Genomic DNA, 26,939 nt, shown 5'->3' with positions numbered 1-26,939 from the left:
AGGTCTGTAAGAAGTGTGAGAGATATGTTGTGGCAGCACTGGTCACCAGACAGGTGTCCCAAGAAGGGAGGATTCTCATCTGCTAACATCCACACAGGAACCATCTGTCTAGTGCCTGTCAGCTACCCTCCCAGTATGATCTTTGCTATGTGTTTTACTGTCATAAAGAAGCAAGTTATCATCTTCACAGCCTCCACGCCTTAAAAAAAATTAGACACAAGTCAGAGATACTTCAGGAAAACTAATATACTGTCAAGATCTGTGGTCTCACCTGGGTCAAAACACTTTGCCAAATGACATCTTGAAGAGATTTTCATTTGGTTAAACAAAACAGAAAGAATCTTCAGGAAAAGATTCAGGCACTGCAATATCCTGTTCTTGGCCATTTCAGAATGCAATAACTTTTTTTTTTTACATATATATATACATACACACACATATCAACTGGGTTTTTCTTCTGGTTTTATCTTGGTGTAAAATTAACTTGTAGAAAGAAAGCATAACCATCTCCCCAAGAGAGTAAAGGCATGCCAGATTGTCTGTGACTGGCTACATTTCCAGAGTCACAAGATTCAATTAGCTCTTCTACTAACAATGATATTTATTTTCCCAAGCATAAATGAGACAGGGGAGCCTGATTTCACATATTTTCACCAAAGGCTTTAATCTGACTTTCCTCCTGCTCTGGTTTTACAGACAGCTATTGTTGTAGCAGATAGTTAAAGGAAAGACAAATATTTCTGTGATAGGGAAGAGGATCAGAAGGGAGGAGGAGGAGAAGCATGTTATCAAGAAAGGTCTTATCAGCTCTGCTTTCCATGCTGTTCATAGCCCTCCTTTCTTATAGGTCCAGCAGCAGTGTTCTCCTGTTGCAGAGTGGCAAACTCAGCTCAGAGGGATAGCAGAATTTGCAAGCCTCAGCCTGCAAGGGGAAGCTGTGCAATGTCTGTTCCACCACCCCTTACGCAAGCAAAGCAATAACCTTTAGGCTTAACAGAAAATCCACAAGCATCTTCCAGAAATCAAGGTACACATATTTAGAAATGCATAAAAAGGCCATAAAAATGGTGTAAAAAAAGCCTGATCATAGATGCACTAGCTGCATCCAGCAAATTGGAATACTTACAATATTGAAGGCATGAGACCTGCCCACATAAAACCATGACAGGCCTCCAAGTTCACAGTCTGCTCCAAAGCTCACTGGAATTTTTCCACTCACAGGGTTTGGATGAACTGCTGCAAAAATCTAATCCTCAATATAGCCAAGGCAACCTTCAGTATCATACAAGCCTCTCTCAAACAGCCAAATAGACTATTTCCAAGTGAACTCTCCAATGTGCAAGCACTAGATTTGTTCAGCACTAGATGGGTGGAAGAAGGAATATTCATTTCTAAGGAGGGAAGTGCAGGGACTGTCACAATTTTGAGCCTAGTCAACTGAGACTTCGGAACCTAGAGATACAGCCAGCCTCCAGGAGATGAATTCTAACAAAATTTCAGCCAATGGGTACATTATTCATGAAGACAAAAGCCTCTGGAGAAACAAACTTGGAGCTAATGTAAAGCAGCTATTTTAATCAATAAACCTGCAGCAGAAACCATCTGCACCAGGCCTATTTAAAACCAGCCATTTAATATTTAAAGGCCAAATAACAATCTCTATGCAGCAATTCTACTGGGGTTTATGACCATTCCACTTTTTTCCTGCTTAAGGAATGTATTTCTTCACACTTTCTAATTCAGTCTGACAACAGCTGCCTGTGATGAGAGGAAGAGCTGTCAAATTAAACCCATTCCTTCTCATTTTAAATGTACATCTCTTCAGAATCAAAAGTGGCATCCCTGTTAGGATTTATTCACATATCCTGATTGCAAATGAAGAAAATTTTTAGCACATCAAGTATTTTTTAAATATAGGTGAGGAAACCCTCTCATTCAGCAATTTATATCAATACCTCTGGGACTGTGAGTCCCCTGCAGTCCCAGCTGCAGACAGTGCATCATTTTACTGATAGAAAGGCAGAACTGCTTGCTTTCCTGGTCCCTGACCAGATAATGCTCAGTCTGGGCATCACCATTTTCTGCCGTGGCACTTGATGAAAAATAAAAGTCTAAGAATTATTGAGACCTTCCCCATACTTTCACTTTGGCCCTATACATCCCCAGATCAGAGTGACCATCAGAGGCTGGAGAAGTACAGCAAGTTAGCAAGTTCAGCAAAGGCAAATTCAAAGTCCTGCACTTCAGGAGGAGTAAATCCATGCAACAAGACAGGCTGGGTTGTCTAACAGCTGAAAACAGCTTTTCAGAAAGGGTTCCTGATGTTAGCAGAGTACAAGTTGAACATCTGTCAGCAGAGTTCCCTGAGACAGCAAGGGCTGATGACATGCTGAGCTCTATTTGCTAGAGCAGAGCCATAAAGTAGATGGAAGTGATTTTTGACTCTCAGTGCTTGGGAGACTTCAGAACAAGACAGATGTTGACAAAGTGAACTGAGTTCCAGAAAGGGCTGCAGAGATGGCGTGGGCATAGGTGGAGAGGCTACGGAAGCTGAATTCGTTCAGTAAGAAGAGCAGGTTTGGGAAAAATCTAATTGCTGCCTTCAACTACTTAACAGGAAAGTATAGAGAAGACAGAGTCTGCATGAAGAAAGGAGAAGCAACAGTCACAAGCTGGCACATGGGAAATTCAGACGGGATGTTAGGGGAAAAAATTTTTACCATGTGGATGATCAAAGAGAAGAGCAGGCTGTGTAAAGAGATTGTTGAATCTCCAGTTTTGCAGATATTCAAAACTCATCTGGAAAAGGCTCTGAACTTCATCTAGCTGGATCTGTTCTGAAGATTTGTATAAGATGAACTTCAGAGGTCCTTCCCAACCCATGTTTTTCTGCAATTCTTTAAATCTCTCTACAAAGCTTTCTGGGTTTACTACTGCATTTTTCCTGTCATTCTTTCCTCTCAAATATTTCTCACAGCCAATGTCCATACTGTCTCACACACATGGGAAAATGCTGGCCAGCAATGCTCCCTGAATCTAATTCCATTCAAATTATTTATTAGATTGCAGAAATCTGTTTGGACATGTCCTGTAGCCTGCAACAACAACCTAGAGAGAATATTCTTTCCTAATTCTGCTAAAGGAAAAGATCAGTATTCCTTCTAGCATCTCTGTAACTTCCTCCAGCAGTCTCAGTCTCTACCTGCAGAGCAATCAGGCTGTTCACATGCAGTCCAACATACAGGAATGTAATTGGTGCTTCTTAGGGAAACCAGGGCAGCTCAGATGTGTTCCTTGCTGGGTCACAGGCATGGCAGTGCCCCTTTTTATTGTCACATATCTTTTTTCACTCCTGTCTAACTTATTATCTCTTACCACTCCTCTGTCCACTGTGGAATGGTTTAATGAAAACGCAATGCAGCTATACCTGAAGCTGTACTGACACCCAGAGGAGCTGTCTGGGAATTGCTGCTTAAAAAGCAAATAGAAGATTTTATTACAAAATCAGATATAAACCCAAACATGCCTAGTGTGAATTTTTAAAAAGGAGAAGAAGGATAGAGAAATGTTCTATGAATTCATCTTGAATAAGATAGTTCTACCTCAAAACATGACCTGAGCAAGCTGGCTTGGTATTTACTTGAAAAAGAAGGTATTTCCAAATGAGCAGCAGGATCACTGTAGGATGATCACAGTTTGTTTGGATTTGGTTTTTTGTTTTGTCTTTTTTTAAATACTTAGCCTTTCTTTTTATTATCATCACATAGCACCAAAATATCTCAGTAGAATTCAAGAAAATTATTTTGAAGAGGGCCTTATCCCAGCTTCTTTGAAATGCTATTCTTCCATTTCCAGATTCTAATTAAATCTTCCAAATCCTCACTGACCTACCTGACAATTTGCTGATGAATTTGGGAGTCAAAAGGCAAAGGAAAGGCGGTAGCTCATGTGGCTCTAACCCTAAAAGAAAGTGAGATCTAGGCACACCATGCAATGCCTTAGTGAAACAGCAAACTGAATGTCAAGGGACTGGATGTTGTTTGATTGTCAAGAAGACCTGGAACAGGAGCTGAAGTGGCTACATTTATGCACTTCCTTAGCATTCTACATGAAAATAAAAGTATATCTATTAGGTAACAAAACATCTGACTTTTCCTCAACAACAAATGAGTGCACTTCTACTTTTTCCAGGAAAAGATTAAAGCTGAGGTCACTTTGTTATGACTTTAACTTTTATTTAACCCAGAGAAAGAAATTGTTTTGCTAAGCACAATGCCATGACAGCCTCATTTTAAGCACCTCAGGTATAACCTAGTTCATAAGACACATCTCCACTTGGCCCTCAGGCTAGATGCAGGTGAAGCACATCAGCTGCTTAGTTTCTTGAGGCACTACCCAAATAATCTTAGGCCACTTTGAGTTTCTAAACAATCCAGAAACTACCCTAAATGGTGTGTTTGTTACAACAATGCAAACCAGTCACTTTTGAGAAACAGTATTTTGCTCCTGAAACTCATGAATCCCTCAGAAAAAGATTCTTGCAATTGTTAAAAAATAAGTGGCCTGATTTTTAACAAGTGCTAAGCACTAAGAAACCCTCACTTTGCTGCCATCTTTTAAAAAATAATCTAAAAATTTAAAAATCACCTTAGTTAATATGCATAATGCACAGATCCTAGGCAGAGCAGAACTACTGAGCCATTTAGACTCCTGCTATAGACTAATGGAGAGCAAAACTTCTAATGGGAATTTCAGATTTGGTTTTGTGCTGCACTTTTAGATGCCTGGCACAGAAACAGGAATCTAGGAGTCAGGGTTACACTGGCTCCTAGCCACCTCTGGCTCTCTGATTTCAGCTCTTGGCATAATTTAGCCAGGTCCATCTGTCCCTGCTTGCCCATGGGCATCAGCACTGCCAGGAACCTCAGCAAGGCTCTATGTTATGGCCCTGCTTCCCATGTACTTCCCTCCCATGCACACACCTCTGTGCCAGCACTGCTAAACACTCTCTCTGTCTCAGCTACCAAGACAAAGCTGTGGGTTTTAGTGCTCCTTCCCTAGTGCAGAGGAGCAGCAGGCAAGCAGGGACAATTTGAATGTTTTTAAGCTTTCAGAAGTTTCTCTGCTCACCCAAGTCCTTTGGCAGGCATGATAAAGAGGCACTGTACCTCCTACACCCTGACATATAAGCCCAGAGCCAGGGGACTCAGACACTCACCCTAGACATGGAAGGGAAAGGCCAGCTCCCTGCAGAGCAGCCATGCCAAGACACACAACTTGGGAAGCAATGAACTCTCCAAGCAGCCCCAGTGAAAAAATCTCACTTTTTGTTCCATGAGTGAAGTGAATGCTCACGTCAGAATGTCATTCCCAGCCTCACCCAAACACTAAACTTTGCAGGTCTAAAATATTCCATTGCAAACCTCAAAAGATGACCTATTTTCACACAACTATCCTTTGTCTTTAGCTTTTTGTTGCATGGTATTTTTGACATTTCCCAGTTTTCAGCCACAGTAGAAATACAGACATGAAGAATTTGAAGAATTATGTAAAGGTTTGGCTTTTTTGTGTCTAACACAGTCAATTTGGGCAAAGTAGTGCTTCTGTGTGATAGTTTAGAGCAGCTATTTTACCAAACTATATTTCTATTCTCTTTGAAAGCCTGTTAAACCAGAATGTAGGGATATGAACAGGAATATAAACACAGTCTAAATGCATATTATGAGATGTCCAAGTGTGAAAGCTTGAACACAGTATGTAGCCCAATGTGTGTGTAACACATGTACAAGACTGCGTTTCTTACCCAGGCTCTGAAGCTTGCTAGTTTTGGCTTTGATAAGACAGCTTGGTACTGAGTGAGAACACATTAAGAACCAGTCTCCTCTCCAAGCAGATGGCAGCTCCTTATGGCAGGGACAGAGCACATGGACACAGGCTTGCTATTCCTGTGCAGTGCTAAGAAAATTAGGACTGGCAGGATTAGGGTTTGGTTTTTGTTGTTGTGGTTGGTTTTTTTCTTACTTCAACTCTTATAAATGAGTAAGAAGTACACACAAATGCAGACACACATATCTAAAACTACAAGGTACACTACTTTTCTGACCTTGATTGGATTGTAAGTCTGCCATGCTGGAGAATATTCAACCTATATTTATAACAGTGCTTAAAGTATACCCAGAAGAATATATCTTTCTGCCAATCATCCTTTATCACCGTAGTAAACCCATTCATCCCCTTTTCCAGTGCCTTTAATGTCACTGGAGACCACAGGTCTGCTGTTTCCACTCCACAAAGCTGGAGAGAGGGATAATGCACATTCTACAGTGGCATTGTCAGATCTACTTTTGCTACTCTTCTCCTGCCAGGTACAGTTACCACATGTCCAAAGCTTGCACGGAAAGCAGTAGGCCCTAAAAATTAAATTATCAAATGTCATTTGCTTTTACCCAGGCAAAAAGAAAACAAGATTATGAGAAGTTATTCTCTTGATACATTCCTGTCTTCTTTGCTGTAAAGCTGTTTCACTTCTCAGTGAAGATTCTGCTTTGCAAACCCAGGACTAAAAGTAGGTAAACAAGGATGGAAGCAAAGGTGGAAAAAAGAACACAGTTGTTAAAAAAAAAGAGAAAAGAGACTCTACTGCTTCAGTCTTGGCTATCAGCCAGAGAGTGGAAAGCAGATTAATAGCTGTTAAGGTAAACCACTTAAAGAAAACCAAGGTACCCAGCTATCTGTTCTCTGACAACATCATTTTTTATCCTTTAAATGCACTCCAAAATAAAAACTTACATTCCATGAGGAAAACTTGGCTTTGCCCCTTTGGCTACTGGAAATATTCAGAAGCATTTTCAAGATAGGTGGTAATTGACTTTTTAACATTCAAGTAAGATGGTTCCTTTGTCAAGTGCATGTGCATTCTGTTGCTTGAAGTTGCCCCAAGGAGTAGAGGAGAGCTGGGCTGCTTGCATTTCCCTTTTGGAAAGTGGGATGCCAGTCAAGAAGCAAGATCTCTCTAAAGAAACTGATTTATAGTCTCATCGTGTGTGAGAGTGTTTTGCATGTCACTGTCTGTCAAAATAATTTGTCAGCAGGGTGAATTTCCTCCGCTGTGCATCAGGTGTTGAGATGCCACAAAAGCCATTAAGAGGCAGCAGGCTGGTGAGAAAAGAGGAAGTTAAATCCCACCCAATCCACTCTGGGAAGCTAAATGCAGAATGATAAAATGTATTGGTAATAAGTACCGATGAGAAACAAAAACACTGTACAGGATACAGTACAGGATGTGCTCTATTTCTGCCATCTATCGAAGGGGCAGATGCCCAAACCCACTTCAGATGTGCCTACTGTTATTAAAACCCCTTAGTAACTGGGTGCCTCAGCAGCAAAGGCTGGAGACTTCATTCTTCACTCTTTGCATTGCATTCACATACATCAATATGGTCATAGACATGCAAATCTAAACCAAATTCTGATTTCTTCTTTTCCCAATTGTGGTTAACAAGAGCAGAAGCAAAAGCTGTATCTTAAAGCTCAGTATTACTGGGCTGGGGCTGACAGGATGATGTGTAAGTACCAATTACTAATGACTGTTGCAGAAAATTTTAAGTAAAACCCACGAATTTTCTACAGCCCAGTTCTCGGTAGATAAGGCCAGACTTGACAGTAGTGACATAGAAATTCTACTAATCAAAACAGAGGAAGAGATGATTAAATAAGGTTTTGCCTGTATGCAGTCACTTAAAGGTGACACCAGAAGTTGCTGAAAGTTTGTGTTGAATAGTTCCAGAACCATTTGATTCTTGTTGTTTGCAAAGGTCCCTCAGGTCCAATGGGTGCAATTACCACAAAGCCATGGCTCGTCCCCTGACCTGGCAGGGCTTGTATGTGGCAACACTTTCCCTCATCCTGCTTTTGTGCCTTCAGACATCAGAACTAAACGCCAGGATCTTTCCATGCCCAGAAGCATCCCTGAGATGGTACCATTCCAGCTGAAGTAGCACAAAGCCTCTTGAATCCTGAGCTAAGAGCAGCTGTTCCCATGTTTAACCCACTCAGGATAAACCAAGAGCGTATTTCATGCAGGCCAGTCTTTGCAAAGGTATTTTAGTATGAGCATTCCTCTCCATCCTCTCTTATTTTAACATTGATTTCCTCTCCCAACTCTGCCTTTCTTCTACAGTTGAGTCAAGGTGTTTCTACTAATCAGACACGGCCAGGAGTCCCTAAATAATTATTGCATTTTTCCCCACTGAAAATCTCCCAAAACAATGAACATGGCTAAGAACTTGATGTATATAGAGAGAAATTATATTCACAACAGAAACTTAAAATACATTACATTGTTTACCACACCTGTGCACTAGAGGAACAAAATTAACAGGTGCCATCCTTGTCAAAGAATTCTTCATACATGGGGGTAAGGGAAGATTTACAGCAGCAATTGAAGAAAGGTTTACCTAATGGTGGATAAATTGTAGCCTCTATCTGGGATGTGCATACAATTTTAAGTGTTGTGGCTGCATCATGCTGGCAAATGGTAAAAGCTTTAAAAATACAGGACTAGACCCCACACCAAAATTCATCACTTTTTTCACACTCAGTCTCACTTAGGGAACTTCCTTTCACTCCAAACCATTTCTTATTCATTTGCTGTATTCTTGTAATTTTTTCTTCTTTGCTTTCTTTGAAGTTCTTTCCCTATTTAATTCATGTTTACCTTCTTCTGAATAATTCTAGATCCTCTTTACAATACTTTCCATCTTCTTTGAGTCTACATCTTCCCTTCCACTGACAAGCCCTCCTTTTTGACATCACTTCCCTAGTGAGAGGCAGAGAGTTGCTTTAGGCAAATCTCTCATGCTCCACTTTCAGGTAGTGAGAGAGATGACTTACAAGCTATTTGTAAAAGTATCCAAGACAACAGAAGACAAAGAAAAGGGAGAGTTGAGCAAAAAACAGACACTTTCACTCTGTTATATTCTAGTCCTATTATAAGGACTACACAGGAGTGTACAATAAAGGTGATGGTGATTTATGCCTTCACTAAAATAAGATTTGCTTGAAAGCAATCAGTACCCATGGAGCTTCATCTGCAGAATGGAAAGTAATTCTTACAGGTGTACAAATACCTGATGAAGACACATGCACTTCACTCTTGCAGTGTAATTTTATAAATGCAGCTTGAACTAAATCCAAACCTGAAAATTAATTCAGATTTTGCTATCAAAAACAGTAGGGCAGACTACTCCACCTATTTAGGAGCTGATGTTGAGTTTTCCAATGCAATATTTTTTGGGAAAACCCTTGGATTTCTCAAGTCCTTACCAACCTTTGAAATTTTAAAGATTCACTGTCACTAGGCAGTTCTTGTTCTGATTACATTTTCTAAAGTTTCACTTAATGAGCATTCTTTCTCCTTTCTGCATGCAAACTTGTATCCCTGATGCTCTTCTCATCTTGTAATACACAAAGATTTCTCTTTAAAAAATACCCTAAACCACCTCATAACATCTGCAGTGTCACACTGATTTCCTGGGCAACGATCAGATTCTTGTGGCTGTTAAACACTTGGCATTTAGCCTTTTTCTTCTTCCCTCTGAGAAACTAGGCTATTACTGCTTCATAAAGCAATGCCTGGATGGTAAAACTAGCTAATTAATGTCTATTTAGTGGAAAGGGCTGCAGCCATCTTCCAGCACCTACAGGCGTTTTTTATTCCTCTCCCTGACAGGACCACATGGCATCCTGGCCAACCTTCACCCACCCTTCATGAGCCATGAACTCAATTCCGAATCTGCAGCTAGCAGCTTGAGAAACACATTGCCATCACAGCTGGACAGATGCTAGAAAAGTGCTTGTTACTCCCCCAAATAGTGGGAAGATTAATGACTTCAATTAAATGATGTAGATTAAACCTCTACCGAGGTATAGGCACCTTTTCATCTTTGTATGCCGTTGGGGTTTTTATTTTATCAATTTTCCAGCCCCATCACATAACAGGGTGACAAACATAACTAAGAAGAGAAATATAAGGCCAACAACAAACACTTACAGCAAGCTGTGAGGTCTTCTGCATCTCACTGCACCATTTAATCATAAGATGAACCCACTCACATACAAAGGAAGAGTCCAGTTACCTGTTTCAGTGGAGTCAGACCAGAATATTTAATTTTTTTCAAGATCAAGCACCTCTAGTCCTAGTAAATTGTTTTCCCACTGTGTTTTTCTTTATTTTTTTCTGCACTGTTCACACTAACTGATGTTCCTATTCAACTACAATCTGCCCCAGCTCCTGGTTACTGTATCAAGACACTATTTCACATCCTGTCCAGTTCATCACAGATCAAAGAGCCATCAAAAAAGGAACAAAACATGAAATACCATTAATCAACAGCTACCTGAAAATAATGTGAAGCTCAGTTAATTGAAAACAAAAGCATAATTTTTCTCTCAGAAAGACCCCTGCCTCAGAACCATTATATTCACATTATGCTTTAACTAAATAGCTTGTGATCAAAAGCAACACCTAACATTATAATTATTTTTAGATCACATATTCTGTTCTCTGCTTTCAGTTATTGAAACACTATAAGGGATCATTCTACCTGCATACTTTGATTTTTAGCTACATTATTCATGTCAGAAATAATTACTTCATCTTAAAGAAGTTTTATATGTATGTATATATATATGCATATACACATATTTAAGTGTGTTTATAGAGTGATGAAAGATGCACTCTAAGCATCCTGAAGCTATATGATGACCAGCTGTGGTTTAATCTGTTCCTAGCACCTGAAGAGGTTCACTCACAACCCCTGTTTAGGAGAAAAGTGGCCACTGAGAAACCACTCAGTGAGTCAGCTATGACACTTTGTCTCATACCAAGTCTCCTGTCACTCGCCCGAGGCTACAGGATAATGCATTTTGAGCTGTGCAGTATTTCTGACTGGATATAAAGCATTGGATGCTGATGACTCTTAGAAGATCCATGAGAGCTCTATTTATAGGAGGAACTGTCCCCTCTGTTCTCTGCCATATTCCTGTCTAGGAATTTTGCTGAAATCCTTTTCTCAACTTTTAATTAAAAAATAATTTCTGAAGGGACAAATCTCTGCAAAGAACCTGTGAGCAACTTCAGCAGCCAAAATATAATAATGCTTTCTAAAGTACTTGTTTTTTTCTTTGAAGTGCCATGTTGGAGAGATTTTTTAGATTGCAAATTCAAACATCCAGAAGCTTGGAAATTTGGGATCTCACATCACTGAGCATCGTACTGCATCCCTGTCGCACTCAAATGTTACAACAACTTATAGTCACATTGCCAGTCTCTATTTTCTCTACTAGACTCTTTCCTCAGTGTTTAAGTAGAAACCTGCTTGACATCCTCCTGTACAGGTAGTACACAGCCTCAAGATTTATTTCTCCCACACTGCCAAAACTGTGCACAGAAGGTAAAATGATTAATGTCCTGCTCAGCATCTCTGACAGTCTCCCCGTAGTATCCAGGTTTCTCATGACCATGAAATTTACCCTCACTGTGCTCCTTTAAGGCGAAGTTGCAGTATTATCTGTATTCTGCAGCTGGGAAAGCAGGCACAAGCTTTCCATTCATTTCAGTAATACAACCTGAGACAATGGAAAGCCTATTGCTTAGTTTCCAGCCCTCCACACACTTTCAAAATCTCCTTGTAATGGCCTCCCAGTAACCAAACCCACTTCACAGTGGACATGCATAGAATGAGGAGGCCATGGTGAACCAGCCACCTGAGAAAAGTTTGTTGTAAATCTTCACCATTCAGAAATTCTGTCACAGATTCTGAAAAGAGAAGCCAGTCCCACAGAGCATCATTCAACTGTCTTAACTGTAATAATACCTTGCTGCCTCCACTGCAGTCCCCTGACTCATTTACCATACACCTTCCACCTTGGTAGCAAGTAAGGAAGTGTCTAAACATATTTCAGAACTTTCCCACTTGTGTAATAACCTGCATAAACCCAGAATTCTGTATTCTGGAGAGAATCAGCCACAGACCCTTCCCCCATGCCCCTAGTCTGCCTCACTCATCTCTTACCTATCAGTGTCCCATGCCCTCCTCCTTTTCATTATTCCCATTCTGACTCCCCAGACACCTGGTTATCCTCTGTGCCCTTAACAGCTCCCATCCTTTAACCCTGTTCCCCGAGTTCCTGCACATCCTCCCTTTTTGCTTCTACTCCTTTGACTCTTGCAACCTCTTTTCCTTGTTCCTTCATAGACCTTCTTCTGACCCATCTCCATTTGACCACGACTGCTGCATCCCTTTTCTCCTTGCTACTGGATATCAGCTAATGAGCAGCACAGCCCCACTTCCCTCAGCTCTGTGGGCAGGTCTGCAACCCAAATTAAGCACAGAGAAGCATAACTCTTCCGTGAGCATGTACAGACAGAAACTTTTGAAAGCAAAGCTCTTGAATCTGAGGTGTCTCCAAAGTGCACAAACAACCTCATCAGCAGGGCAAATTCAGGGGTAATTTTCAAGACAGCAGAAGGCATCTCCCTGGTATTATGATGACATTTTACTAAATGCCAAGCTTCCAAAATTTCATTCCAATGAAGTTCATTCTACTACCAGCACTAACACATCTCAGGAAAGAACCACTGGATTTATTTATTTGAAAGAAGGTCATTTGAAGAAGCACATTTCCCACAAATCTTGTCTTCAGAAAGAACTGGCTTTTTTGTTAAAGTTTTTACTAAAAGGAAAAAAATCAATCATAGACTGAGTCTTAGCATGAAAAATTTCAGCCAAATCAATTAAAGTTTAGAGAAGCTGTAAAGAAAACAATTCCTTATAGTAGGCAGTGACAGGGACACTTTACTCTGAGCAATGCTACTGGCTTACCTTGTACTTAATAAATCTACCAAATGTAATTGTTACAGCAAAGCAAACATTTCCAGTCATGCTGGTGTAAACAAAATCATTCTTCTTATCAATTAGAAATTAGTCCACTTGTTCTCACATCTCTCCACACTGCCTAAATCTGTCCAACTATCATTTTTCTCACAGCTTTGCCGGGTCCAGATTTTGGGCCCTGCCATTCCAGTCTGTGGAAAAATTAACCTGAATTCACCATTCTTCACTTTGCAAAAAGTAACAAGAACTGATCCAGAATCCCTCAGGGGGAAAACCAGGTGATTGTCTCCTGGCAGTGCTACCTTGATCACCCTTTCTTGCCATGACACCTCCCCCTGACAGCAGTTTTCAGCTAGCTGAAAAGTTCCCAGTTGGTAGCCCCATGGCCATGCAGCCTGCCATCCACCCTGCACCTGCCCTGGAGATGTAGGCTCTGCCTGCCCTGTACCTTGCAGCCCCCTCGACACACATCCTGACAGAAAAAAAACCTGAAAAAGGACCACATTGTCACTATTCCCAATTTTTCTATGCTGAAAATGGGTTTTAAAACCTATTATGCTGCACTATACTATACGGGTCTTAAAACCTACCCATAGGGTTCTTGATATAGTAGAACTAGAAACATAATTATACATTATATACTTGGGGGGTGGGGAGAATACAACCCCAAAACACAAACAACTTTCAAAGCCAGCCACAGAGTTCTGACAGGTGTTTCCCATCTAATCTTTGGTAGTGATCTACTGATGGTTTTGAAAATCTAAAGTGAAATAGCCAAAAAGGTGAGAACCACTTCTATAGGTAAGCAGAATAAGAGATATTTTTAAATAGATCTGAACATAGTAGATGGTACTAAGGCAGTAAAAATTTCTTTCATGGAGGAATAATCAGAAAGAAAACCACTGTACAGCCATCCTACAGGGTTCAAGATTATATGAAAGCCATTACCCACATCTTTGACAATAAGCAGCCGTTCTAGAGGTTTCTGCTTTGTCACATTGCATCAGAGCTGCCTTGAGGGTGAATGTTTTGACCGTTCACCTAACCAGTTGCCAAGATTTTCTTAGCTGGAAGTTCAGACATCCAAAATAAGTTATTTTCTTTCAAATACTTGGGTTTAGGTTTATTAAGAGGGCAGGGTGCCACAGAGAACGAAACAAAGGCAAGAACATAAAATAATGGATAAAGAAGAAGAACAGAAGGGAGAAGCATAAGAGAATTAGCAAAAGGTATTTGTAATTTCAGCACAATTTGTAATGTCAGGACAACTCATTAAGCTTAAAGGACACATTAGGAGCTGTCTGTGGTGACAGTGACAGTGCATCATCAAGCAGAGAAAGGCAGAGGGCTCTTACTGCAGCATATGTGTCTGGCTGGCGTCCTTCTGTTTGTCAGGTACCTCGTAGTGGGGAGAAATCTTGCCAAGACCGCTGTCGCTCAGCATCCTCTTCCGAACCGCAGGGTTCCACCGATCCGATATTCTAAGGAGAGAAGAAGGAAGAGAAAGGCATTCACACCCCTTGTGAGCTCCACTTTGAAGCTGTCTTATGCTTATTGGGTCCCAGCATTTTTCAGCCCATGGCAAGTTAAAATTAATTCACTATGAGTACAAAACTGTTCCTAAAGATGAATAGACGTATTTCTGATCTGTCAAGAGGATGATAAGAAACAGAGACACTTCATGATCATTCTTAGACACAAAGGGCTTCAGGGCCTTACACAGTGGAATCTGACCATTCAGAGAAGAAGTTTGTAACTCAATTGTTAGAGATTTAAGGCAGGATTTAGGGTTAGGTGGTGTGAGGTGGTTAAAAGGTGCTGAAGTCCACTATTCCTGCTGTGTGTTCCAGGAAGCTTAATAGAGTAGATGTTACACTACTGTCTGCCTGTCATTACCACGGCTGGATTTGTTCCTACTTAATACCTGCCCTCCCATATCTCCTAATCCTTCAGAAAAGGGGACCGGAAAGAGATGCCCATCTCTAATACAACTGCTGAAAATCAGATGCCAGCAGCACTCACCCAGATGCCTGCTCCACTACCAGATCAGGCATTCCTGGTGGTGTCCCCACCTGCTGAGACATTACCATCTCTGGATCCAGAATAAAAATCTCGTCCTGCGAAATTTCCGTCACAAAGTGCAAATGTTCCTGTTGGAGTGACAGAAGCAACAAATAATGAACCTGCAGCATCACTGGTCTCTCAGAGTACCCAGCTGCCCTAGAGTGAGCTGAGTGCACATCAGGGTCTCTGAAGAATATTCAAGGGACTCTGTGTTTTTATTTGAATGTGTACTCATACACACACACATATTTACTTTATTTATTTATTATTATTTATTGCCACAGAAGTCACCTATTAATATGTCATTGATTTCAAGCCAAACAAGATTCCCAATGACCAAGCTGCACACTCACAGCAACACTTTAAAGGCTGTTACTCAACGAGTATACCATTCTGATGACACCTGGACATCTACCCAAAAAGCTGAGGTTCACATTCGAAATGAGGACCAACACCTGAGGTCTCTTCTTCAATGATGGTTGACAGAACTTTTCATTGTTTGGGGGTACTCTTCCAGATCTCCACCACTTATACATTCTGTTTTCACATCTCCTTTACCACAGTTGTCTTTCACAGTCCTTTGTTTTTATTATTGACAATGAAGGTTCATTGTCTTTCAAAAAAAAAAACCACTGAGTGTGAGTGAGTGTGCCTGTCTATGTCGGCAAATGGGCAGGAAATTTGCCACTGTTTGTATGCTGGGACCAACACACAGTACTGATTTTTTCCCCAGAGAAACACAGGATGAAGGAGTAGGAGTTAAAGATGACCATTAGTACAGTATTAGAGAAATGCAGAATAAGCCAAACAGAGTCACATTGCCTAGTTTAATCTGTAGCAGCATCTTCTTCACCCCTGCCTTCCAAATGTTAGATTACAACATCAAAGCATTTATTTGACTGTGTGCAAAGAAGTCCCATGGTGGCTACATGCAGAGACTGAACCTGGGAACTCTAAACTAAAGTCACAGCTCCTTCCGCTTGAATTAAAGCACCAGCTGCTTTTGCTAAGAAACAGTAATATGTTCATATGATTCAGAAACAGTTTACACAGCTCTCAGGGGGACCAGATACAAACAATCACTGTGTGAAATCAACAATTTGCACTTAATGCTGAGCCACTAATTGGCCTGTTCTGGCTACAAATCAGAAATACCAAAAGCCTTGTAAAATTTTCAGTGTCTTTTAGAAAATATATTCAGATTGTCAGATCTATGCCACAGGTTTGAATCCAGCAGAGATACGCATTGTTTTGGGGTTCCTTGGGAATATTTTATGAATCTCTTTTCATAATTCTCAAATTGTAGCAACACCATAACTTCCATAGCTATTTCATGGTGCACACACACAGGATCAAGACTTCTGGTGCATAAAAACATCAGTGAAATGATAAATACAAATACACTGGTACCACACAGATGCCCCTAGTAAGACTTGATAAGGAAATTCTGATCTGTACATCAGATTGGTAGTGAACAGAATGGCAGATGGTCAGCAGATACCAGACCATCAATGAAACAAAGTGAATTAGATCAACTAAAAAACAGCCCAGAATTTTTTTCTCTACTTCTCATGAGACATCATGAGTAACATTTTGCAATACACAGGAAGACTGGCAGATAATTCATTTTAAGCTGCATATAACATAGCTTTAAAAAAAAAAAATCTGTAGAAACAAAAACCAAATAAGGATTTACCTGAGATCTGTCAATGCGGTAAAAACGATCAGCAGAAGTTGCTGCAACACAGAGAAACAACAGCAGAAAATAGTCTGAGCAAAACTGCATGGACAAGATGGGCGGCACTGACATCAGTAGCTCATAACACAAGCTCTGTGTCAGGGAAGTCACAGTGGCTCCACAAGAACATAAGCAGATTCCTTATGTCCATATGAGTGGTGTCCCTTCGGTCAGTGCTGTGACCAACATCTTGGTCAGCGACAGGGACAGTGGGATCAAGTGTGCCCTTGGTGAGTTCCCTGCTCACACCAGCCTGGGTGGTGCAGTCAACATGCAGAAGCAAAGGGATACCAGCCCGGGGCACCTTGGCACGCTTGAGAGGTGGGCCAGTGCAACCCTCGTGGAGTTCAACAAAGCGAAGTGCAAGGTCCTCACAGGAGCCGTGGCAATACCAGGCACACGTACAGGCTGGGTGGAGAAGTGACTGAGAGCAGCCCTACAGAGAAGGACTTGGGGGTGATGGCTGGTGAAAAACTCAGCAGAACCTGCTGGGTGTGCTTTTAGCCCAGAAAGCCAACCATGTCCTGGGCTGCAGTAAAAAGGAATGTGGCCACCAGGTCAAGGGAAGGGATTCTCCCCCTCTGCTCTTGTGAGACCCCACCTGGACTGCTGTGTACAGTTCTGCTGCCCCCAACACGAGAACGACCTGGAACTGTTGAAGCAAGTCCAGAGGAGGGCCCTGAAGCTGATAAGAGGACTGGAGCACCTCCCTGACAAAGATAGTCTGAGAAAGTTGGGGCTGCTCAGCCTGGAGAAGATAAGGTTGCATGGAAAACTCAAAGCAACCTTCCAGCATCTGAAGAGGCCTACAGGGAGGCTGAAGAGGGACTCTTCATCAGGAACCATGGTGACGGGACAAGGAGTAATGGGTACATACTGAAAAAAGGGGAAATTTAGGCTAAATATTAGGAAGAAATTCTTTATTGTGAGAGTGGTGAGATAGCTGAACCGGTTGTCCAGGGAAGTTGTGAATGCCCCAACCCTGGCAGTGTTCAAGGTCAGGTTGGGTAAGGCCTTGAGCAGCCTGGTCTAGTGAGAGGTGGCCCTGCCCATGGCAGGGGGAGTTTGGACTAGATGATCTTTAAGGTCCCTTCTAACCCTTAATCTCCTATGATTCTGTGATATTCCTATCCCATTAAATGCTGCATTTAAAGATAAGGCTTAATGAAACAGCAGTCACTGAAAATATTAACTTGAAATAAATATTTTAAAAATGTATAAAATGGATTTCAGTCTTATAAGAAGAATTGATTACATTAAAATATGTGACAGAAAAAGCTACTTTGTTCTGATGAGAGTATAGCAAGCATATACTGAATTTGATGGGTCTAATGGGATTAATTCAAATTCTGAATCTGAAGAACAATAATATGCTTGGGAGCTCTTTATAAATCAAATGCATGGCCACAGATATTGACTCTGAATTAGCAATATGTTCAAGGGAAATTTATGCTACTCATGAAAAACACATGAAAATAGGGGGATTCACTAAATAAAGCATGTATTATGAATCTTATCACTGCAAAATAATTCATATTACTAACCCCAAAAGTATTTATCATCTACAATGTGCTTCATCAGATGTGATTTTTTTTTTTGTATCCGCTTTGCATTTATTTGGGTAAGTGAAATCAGGTTCATTCACTCTGCAATTTTGACACAAGGGCACAGTGATGGAGCATTGTAGGTTTTGGCACTGCACAGGAATATCAAATACTAAAGACAAAACTGAACACATCTACCCATCCAGCTTTCTCCAAAAACCAAACAGATTCTCACTATGTCTTTTATCAATGTCCCTCATGAGAGACAAGGAAGGGTGATTAGAAATTGCCAAGGAGAATTTATTTTTGTTTAGAGCATTAAAAATTTAAGTCTCACCATGCTGAAGCTTTTGTAAAAGCAGATGCCATCCATTTCAGCTGCTAATTCCTGTGCTCTGGAGCCTGATGTAAAGCCCAGATAAGTCATCTGCTTTGACAAAGTCTGGGTCAAATACAAGTGCAGCATTACAAGGAAAGGGAGGTACCTTTCTGTCACCTAAACACTGCAGTGCCTAAAGAATACAGCACTTGCAGAGAAACCAGGGTGAAGAACTCAGCCTTACCAGCAGCAGTGAATTGCCACAACTGGCTGCACTCTGAGCACAGGCAGTGCACGCAATAAAGTCTGCTCACCACAGCAGAGACACTGATAAACCAAACTTCCAACCTCCCTCAGGGGATCACCTCTCTTTGGGGTGAAAAAGCTACAGCAGATATTTTGATTGCTAGATGAAGGGCCTGTTTCATTTTTTGAGAAGGGAAAGGGGGACACTCAGCTCCTTTTTTACCTGCTCAGGGTAACAAGAAGGAGCAATTACCCTTCTCTAGTAATACACTCAGATCTACCCTCCATAAGCACACCAGAAGCAAGCAGCATGCCAGGCAAAAGAGAAGGGAGACGAACTTACCGTCTAGGAAGCACCATCTAGGAGAGAGCCTCTGAACAGAAAGTACTCTGGGGAAAGAGCTTTCCTGGTCCTGGATAGGGCAGGGAAATTACATTATAAAAAAACCCCAACAGGCTGTTTCTTCTCTAAAAAGGACTATTTTCTAGACTTTGATTTTTTCATTTTGCTCTACTGACATTGCATAATGTGCAAACTCTGTATAACCCAGGAACCAAATGAAATGACTGGGGAGGAATTAAGATCTTCTTCCTGACCCGGACTCATCAAGGACTCAAACAGTGAACCTCATGTGTTTTATCTCTTACTGGAGAGGTAAAAGGGATCAAAAGAGATCTAAGAGAGCACAGTGTGATCATGGTTCTGCTCCATGCTGCCAGTCAATGGTCAGACAACTTCCAAAATCTGCTGCATATAACATTTAAACACAAATATATTTGCACAGGGCAAAACACAGTAGCATGGATATTTGGCACACACAGTTTGTATAGACACAGATCCTATCCTTATTCACATCTTAAGCAGTACAGTCAGCACATCTGTAAATGTAAATTCAGGTACACGTTGCCTCAAGATTTAACTTTACTCCTCTTTCAGGCAAAAGACTACAGAGCGGTGTACCAAGTCACGTGGCAAGAAAAGAAAGAGTAGAAGCAACAGGGAGGATTTCACTTGATCCCATAAACCTTGTTCTCATATACAGCTTATGGTCTCCAGCCTCTGTGCATTACAGAGATGGAGACAATGAGAGCAAAATATCCCATAAAGTGAACTGTAACTGTGCATGAGGAGCAAATAACACATCTCAGTGATTTCACAGACTCAGATTTAAAATACAATTTTGTCTAATACGGGCTAACGGACTTGTGGGATTTTTAGGTTACATTGTATTGCCACTGGAGTGTTTGTAGAAGAATCAAGGATCTTTGAACTCTACTAGGCTTGCTGACATCAATGTATCTACACGCACAAAGCTTTATGTATCTCAATACTTAGTCCACTCTGTGTGGAAAGGAAGGGACTGCAACACAAAGGACAAAAGCAAGAAAACATCCAACAGTGTGTACTAAAATTGAGTTTATAAAAACAGGAGAAATTAGTAAAATTCATGGAGTACAAAATGTACAAAATGAAGATAGGAATACTGCTGGTAAATATCAGCTCAAGTCACAAATTGCATATTGCAACACACTCCCTCCAAGACTTCATTACAGTTCAGCTACAGAACTAGCTTGCAAATTCTCAGGCCCATGAGAATGATATTTTGTGAGCATTAAACTTACTGGAGAAACAAAACAGAATGAGAAAGAACTCTGGTATATTTTTTCTCATTTGCACCTGGGTTTGTTAATATTTCTGCTGACTGCCTATGTTTTGAACTGCAGAGGAATCACACAAGAGAACTGCATTTATGAGACTTAAAAGTACCCATGACACCTTATTAGTGAAGTATGAAGACAGTTCCATCAACTCAAGCACCCTACTCACGCTCTTTATCCCCTGCTTTTTCCCATTTCTGTAATATGTAGAGGGATACCAACAAATACAGAGCAAACCTCAAATTAACCTAAGAGGACAATTTGCAGAAATGACCCACTGAGAAAAAAAACAAACAATGAAGATTCCTAGACAAACAAGTATTGAAGACAAAACACAGAGAGAGGTGAATTTAAAATGCAGCATCATAAAAAATGAATGGTATGTTAGGGATTTCACACTGCTGTGCACTACAAAAGATGGGTAGGAAACTAATTTATATACTGCTGTAACTGCAGAGGTTAGAGCCAAGTATGGAGCTGATTTCGGACATTTCATACTCGCTTGTAGCTCTCCCCATATATGCAGATTTAGTTCTTCATTTTACCTCAGGCAGTTTCCTACACATGGAGCAGTCAGCAGCCACTTAGGTTAATTTATAATGAGTGGAACAGAATCATACATGCTGGTTCATTAGTCAATTTGCTAGACACTAACACTTCTCTAAAACTCAGTTCCAGGGCAATGATTGATGGAAATGTCAAGAATATGAAGTTAGCATTGGATAGGGAAACAAAGAAACGAACCATGAACTGATATAGAGAAGGCAACTCCAGGAAAACATGCCAAATTGCATTTTCTTACAGTGTCTGCAGTCAGTGCATCTACTGGCATTCTCGTGAAACTGGAATTCTGTATCACTCAAGTCATCATTAACCCCAAAGAAATTATCTACAATTTCACCACAATTCATTCCTGTCAGCTGGATCCCTGTGTGCTTTCTCAGTGAACTGATTCCTGCTGATCCAACAAGACTTGCATTGTTATTTCTAGGAAAATGCTATCAACACCATGCAAACCTGTCCTGTGATCCTAAGCACTATGTCAACTGACCATGATTTGTGGCAAGTCTCTGTGCTAATATCAAATAATTTCAGGAGTCAGTAGAGTTAGTCTCAGTTAGTTTACTTCCAATTTACATGCTCTACAATGAATTACTTTAATGAGAGAAATAGTGCTCTTGAATCATACTTCCAACTGAAAAGGCAAGTTCTGTATTACATAAACTGTAGAATAAAGTTGTAAAACACAAAGAGACCAATTTTAAGAACTATCCACCTAAACTAAAACCTATTTATCTCATGCAGAAAACACAAATGTGCTTAGGATGCATTAAAAAATTACCCTGAATATTATGTTAAAGTAAAGGTAGATGTCTGTCCTGTACAGAATTATTAAGAGGTTGGGCCTGCTAAAACACCTTTTTTTTTTTTTTCTCAGTGATAGATTTTATTACAACAGGTATGCAATACAACATGTTATTGTTCAGTTTCTCAAACAGAGAAACAATTTTACTTTTGTCATTTGTCCTACAGGACACATTTTCACATTCACTTCAGTGTGCAAAATACTGCTATTGCAATATCACTCACATCATCATGCTGTGCTATAGTTTTAAAGGTGATTCCATAAGGCCTGTCCAAGAGAAAGCAGAACGAGCTTCCAATATTTAAGGGTAAATAAGATAATCAGATAATCAGAAACTCATCTAACTTATGGGTCTTTCACCCAAGAACATATGGGTTCGAATGCAAAGAACACCGTTCCCATTTTTAAGCCTCTATTCGTTCTGATACTAAAAGGAAAGCTTATCTTACCTGGTAATGAACTCTCTGTGTAGTAGAAGTTACTGACTGTAGGTCCTAGCAGGAGGATGAAAAACACAGCAGTGATGAAAAAGATTAAAGCAACGACAAGAGCTGTTTGCAGTTCTACTATCTGAAGCGGTTGGGCAAGCACAAATCATTTTGCAAGTATTTTTCACTGGTTTTAAGCATATGAAACAAACACCACAGAAAAGCCAAGGAAAGTACACTTGAAGTTAAGATTTGTATGCATTTGGTCCAAAAAATAGTTTAAAAAATATAGAGATAACACTAATGTATATTTACCATGTTACAAACTCAATTTTTTCCAAGAGAACTATCTAAACTTACAACATCAGCAACAAAAATTAATGAAAATATGTCAAAAATCTGGAAGACATTTTTACAAATATTTCTGAGTGATTAATGCACTAAAGAAAACCACTGACAGTTCTCTCTATTTGAAGACAACCTCACTCCAAGAAGGTCATATCAGAATGATCCTGACATTTAACAGGGTTCGGGAATCTAATTTATTTTAATAGAGATTTTGTCAAATAATTATAGCTCATGACATAGTCTACCAAAGAGCCTGGCCTGCAGGCCATTGCTCTTTGGCAGCATGCAAGTTGACAGAGCCCAGTAAACCTTGGCGTCTCTATTCCCAGCAAATGGGACTGAGCCAAATCAAGCACACACACAAAAAAGTAGTACAAACTCTGCAAAAGGCTGGAGAAACACGGTTCCTCCACATCCATGATGGGTAATTCAACCAGAACATCTAGCTGTGATATAGTTTAGGTATAACCCTTCAGGGTTACACCTAAAACTGCCTGAACTCTGTGTGAAATCACATTTCTAATCTGATGAGATCATCATCATGATTATTTCACTGTAATATTCTGTACTGGATACGTCAAATATGCACCACCTTACAATATGGTTTTATGTCTGATAATACTAGTCACACCCAAGGTCTGAATGTCCAGAAATGCATTTGATGAAGGGAATTCTGGCTGAAATGGAAAGAAGTGAAAGCCTGAGGTGAGATGCTCATATTCAGACTGCAAGTGCAGAGTTCCAAAATCTATGGGAAGTCAACGGCTCCCAAAGAGTTCAATTGAAGGGATGAGATTCCTAGTTCGTACATAAACTAGACCAACAATTTATAAATTGTTATAAATGTAAATACATAAATTGCTTGTAAGTGCAATGTCCTCAGGCTTGTAAATGTTCTTGAAAGCTATCACTAAGAGATTAAAAAAATCAGAGACAATACATTAATGAAAACCATTACTTTTATCACTAAAGGCATTCACACTTAAAATGATTTGGGCAATGAGCCACTTGGAGTCTGCATTTCCCAGACTGTATTGTAGAATGAACTCTCATGAGGCAAGGTATTCGAGAATAAGAGCAACACTATTGTTAGCTGCATGAACACCCATTTGTGTGTCTTTGAAAATATCTAGTTGATGTTTGCTGTGTTTAGTGGTGTCCCAGATTGCTCCATGACAGTGTTAAAGAATGACATTTGCATAATTAGACCCACTCAAATACCACAATGTTTATCCTTGCATAACACACTTTCTAATCCATAATTTATGTAATTTCAATAAAGGATATGAAAATTCCTAGTATTCCATTGTGAATCAAGCAGAAGTAAACACACACACCCACTTCAATTCAGTTATCATTTAAAAGGAATCAGTATAATTTTTAATTTTCTGTTTAGGGAACATTTTTCAGTACTTTTTTATTACCATATCTTAATTCTAGAAATTTGGTTTCAACGGTAGGCAAATTGCAATACTCTTGATACATGGTTGAAGCAATTATTAGACTCAGAACTGAAAGAAGCATAAAATAGATTAGTAAATTATATCTGAATTCACAAAAGCCTCACCTCTTGTAGACGGTCAATGTACATACGACAAGTCTCCAAGTCACAGTCTCCTCGTACAACTATGATTCCTAGGGGAATGGCTGAAAAAAATCAAAAACAAAGAAAAACCTCTTTAACCGAAGTCTCTTGGACTGTAACAGACTTGTGATGGGCTCCAATTTTGTTTTTTAATAACCTCATGAAAGTTTGCTATTATCTAAATCTTAACAGTTATTTAAAAGCAGGAGCATATTATCCATCATTAGTTTCACCCATTTATAATTATCAAATATTTCATTTTCAACCGTCTTTCATGGTTTCATGAAAGAAGCTAAAACATATTCAGTTAAATTATGTACTTCGTTTTCAGATCTGAACATCAAATATTATCTGCAAAACAAAGGAACATACCCCAGAACAAGAGTTTGGGGGGGCACCCTTATACATTGAAATAAGAGTGATATTTCATTCTCATAACTCAAATTCTACAGATTTAAAGCAATGATAGTCACAGCCTGATTTCAGGGAAAACTATCCAACAGCAGGTTATTTGGATGTAAGGCTGCTCTAAAATAAAAACAGGCATTATTCCATCTACACAGAGAATTGACACATCTCCATATTTAGTCAGACAGAAAAAAGAGATAACTTGTGAAAATACAGAAAAAAATTCCCTCCAGGTTAGGGCAAAATTTTTAATAATGGGAGATTGAGGTTTCTACAGTCATTCTGTTCTTGCTGCCAAAAAGAGTGCAAAACAAATTCACAAAAAGAAAAATAAATAATGAAGAATCCAATAAAAGGGAAAAAAATTACTCCACAAGAAAAGCACCAAGAGAGCTACCTACTAAGACCTCATTAAATAAAAAGAAAACAAGTGAAAACTCTTGAGTACCGGATTTTATAAAACTGAATCACTGAATTAAGTTCTTTTTTTCTCCCTGAAGGGTCTTTAATCAAAGAATGGCCAAAAGATTTATGGGAGCAGTGGGAAAGATATTTAAATCCTCACATGAAATATTCCAGAAGGAGAACAAAATATCAATTCATAAACAATTTTGATAACTGGATAATGAACAGCAACATAAAATCACCAAGGTTTCTGAGATAAACAGAAAAAACACCTGTACTGCAACCCTTCCTGCTGCTGAAAAGAAGTTGGCTAAGAGGGAGAGATATTTAAATACTGACAAGCTCTTCATTCTGACAAGAGAACAGGACAGTGCTAAAAGATGTTGGGGAACAGAGCTCTGTTTTTCTGGACCACCAGGACTTGAAGCACAAAGAGGAGCTCAGCAGCTTCCAGGGAGAAGACCTGGGGAGCACCTACTGCAGTCAAGGTCGCTGTGGACCTCAGAGGCCAGCACAGGGCTCAGCAATGCTGCCAGAACTGTGTTTGGAAAGCAAATTGAACAGCAAAAGAGCTGTGGACCCAGGAAAACAGGAAGCAGGGGAAAAAGTGCTGGAGCAAGAAACAATAACATAAAGAAGGAATAGGCAGGAAGGAAGAGCTCACACATCTCCTGAAATAACACTGACATCCAAAAGTGATGACAATCCCCCTGCACATTTTCAGAAGGGCAAGGTGGAAACAGGTCTTATGGAGACCTCCCAGATTCTTTCATTACAGAACAGAGACTGAGAGACAAACGAGTGGAAGGAGCGTCAGAAAAAGGGTTTCCTTCATGTGCTCTAGTGCTCTGGGTTACAGACTGATTCTCTTTGCTTAGCATTTATTATTGCTTAACCTGCTTTGGCAGGAGCCCCTTAAGCTCTTTGCAGAGAGTTCTTAATGGCTATCTAGTTTCAATTGAGCAGATCCCTTTGCAGCCCTTTCTGAAAAAAGTGTTTGCTAAGTTCATTTATAGCACTAAAAACTCAATTGCAGCAGACACGGCTACATCTCCAATAGCTACAGAGCACTAGGGAGTTACAGCACAGGCTCACAGACTATTATCACAGATTTTGTCTCTCTTCTGTATCCTTAATGGGGACTAAAGCTTTGAGCTGATAAGACAACACAGACAACAGAATTGGAATCCTTAACTATCACCATTCCTGACAGCCCAAAGGAGAAGGACCTTAAAACATTTGTTATTCTAGGGAAATCCACCAAAATGTCTAAAAAGAAAAAACTAGCATGCAATAGATATCTTTGTGGTGATACTTTATGGGTCTCATCTAATGATTGAAGAAGTAGTGATTCACAGCTTTAATTAAATTATGTCATACAGGTTCATAGTGGTCAAAAAACAGTTCTGAAACTCTGGGCTGTGTGACTTTGCTCTTAAAAAAATGGTGCTGCCTTAACTGTTTGGAAATTGTGAATTAGAATGATCTATGGTTTTTGGGGTCAATGGCTAGCTAAGGGATTATGTGTGAGATGGGTCTCAAGTGGTTCCATTCCATACAGTTCATGCCTTTTGAAAAACCTTTGAAGTCATTACTGGATAACACTACAGTATATGCTAAAATGTTGTTTTCCAATTTTTGTTGTTGTTGTTTGTTTGTTTGTGGCTTGGTTGGTTCCTTTTGCAAGATGCATTTGGCTTTCAGCTAGGAAAATGTTGAGAGCCCTCATTTTTATCATTAACCACAATAAGCAATCAAAATGCACCGCACAGTCAAGACTTGCAAAGTGCTTCACAATAGTTTCTGTTCTAAAACAAAAGCAAATGCTTAGTGATTGATAATGGGATAAAAACTATGGGGTTGCTGTTCATTCGACAAATAGTGCAATACCATGCAATAGAGGCAAAATTAGTTAATTTATGATAAATCAGTT

The 26,939-nt window shown here is 39.9% G+C and overlaps 1 protein-coding gene across 9 annotated transcripts in view; it reads right to left on the bottom strand.

Moving 5' to 3' along the window:
• DGKI (diacylglycerol kinase iota) overlaps nucleotides 1–26,939 on the bottom strand; it is a 214,091-nt gene that overhangs the window by 42,697 nt on the left and 144,455 nt on the right. For all 9 annotated transcript variants that reach the window (XM_048300151.1, XM_048300143.1, XM_048300144.1 and 6 more), the window contains 6 exons: nucleotides 24,176–24,255; nucleotides 22,282–22,326; nucleotides 19,151–19,220; nucleotides 16,657–16,697; nucleotides 14,919–15,046; nucleotides 14,252–14,377 (listed from right to left, as the gene is read on the bottom strand). In XM_048300151.1, coding sequence (XP_048156108.1) covers nucleotides 14,252–14,377; nucleotides 14,919–15,046; nucleotides 16,657–16,697; nucleotides 19,151–19,220; nucleotides 22,282–22,326; nucleotides 24,176–24,255 — 490 coding nt within the window. The remainder of the gene's footprint in view (nucleotides 1–14,251; nucleotides 14,378–14,918; nucleotides 15,047–16,656; nucleotides 16,698–19,150; nucleotides 19,221–22,281; nucleotides 22,327–24,175; nucleotides 24,256–26,939) is intronic.

This window comes from Corvus hawaiiensis, chromosome 4 (genome assembly GCF_020740725.1).
Source record: "Corvus hawaiiensis isolate bCorHaw1 chromosome 4, bCorHaw1.pri.cur, whole genome shotgun sequence".
NCBI classification, from domain to species: Eukaryota; Metazoa; Chordata; class Aves; order Passeriformes; family Corvidae; genus Corvus; species Corvus hawaiiensis.
This window is presented reverse-complemented; position numbering and strand designations above follow the sequence as displayed.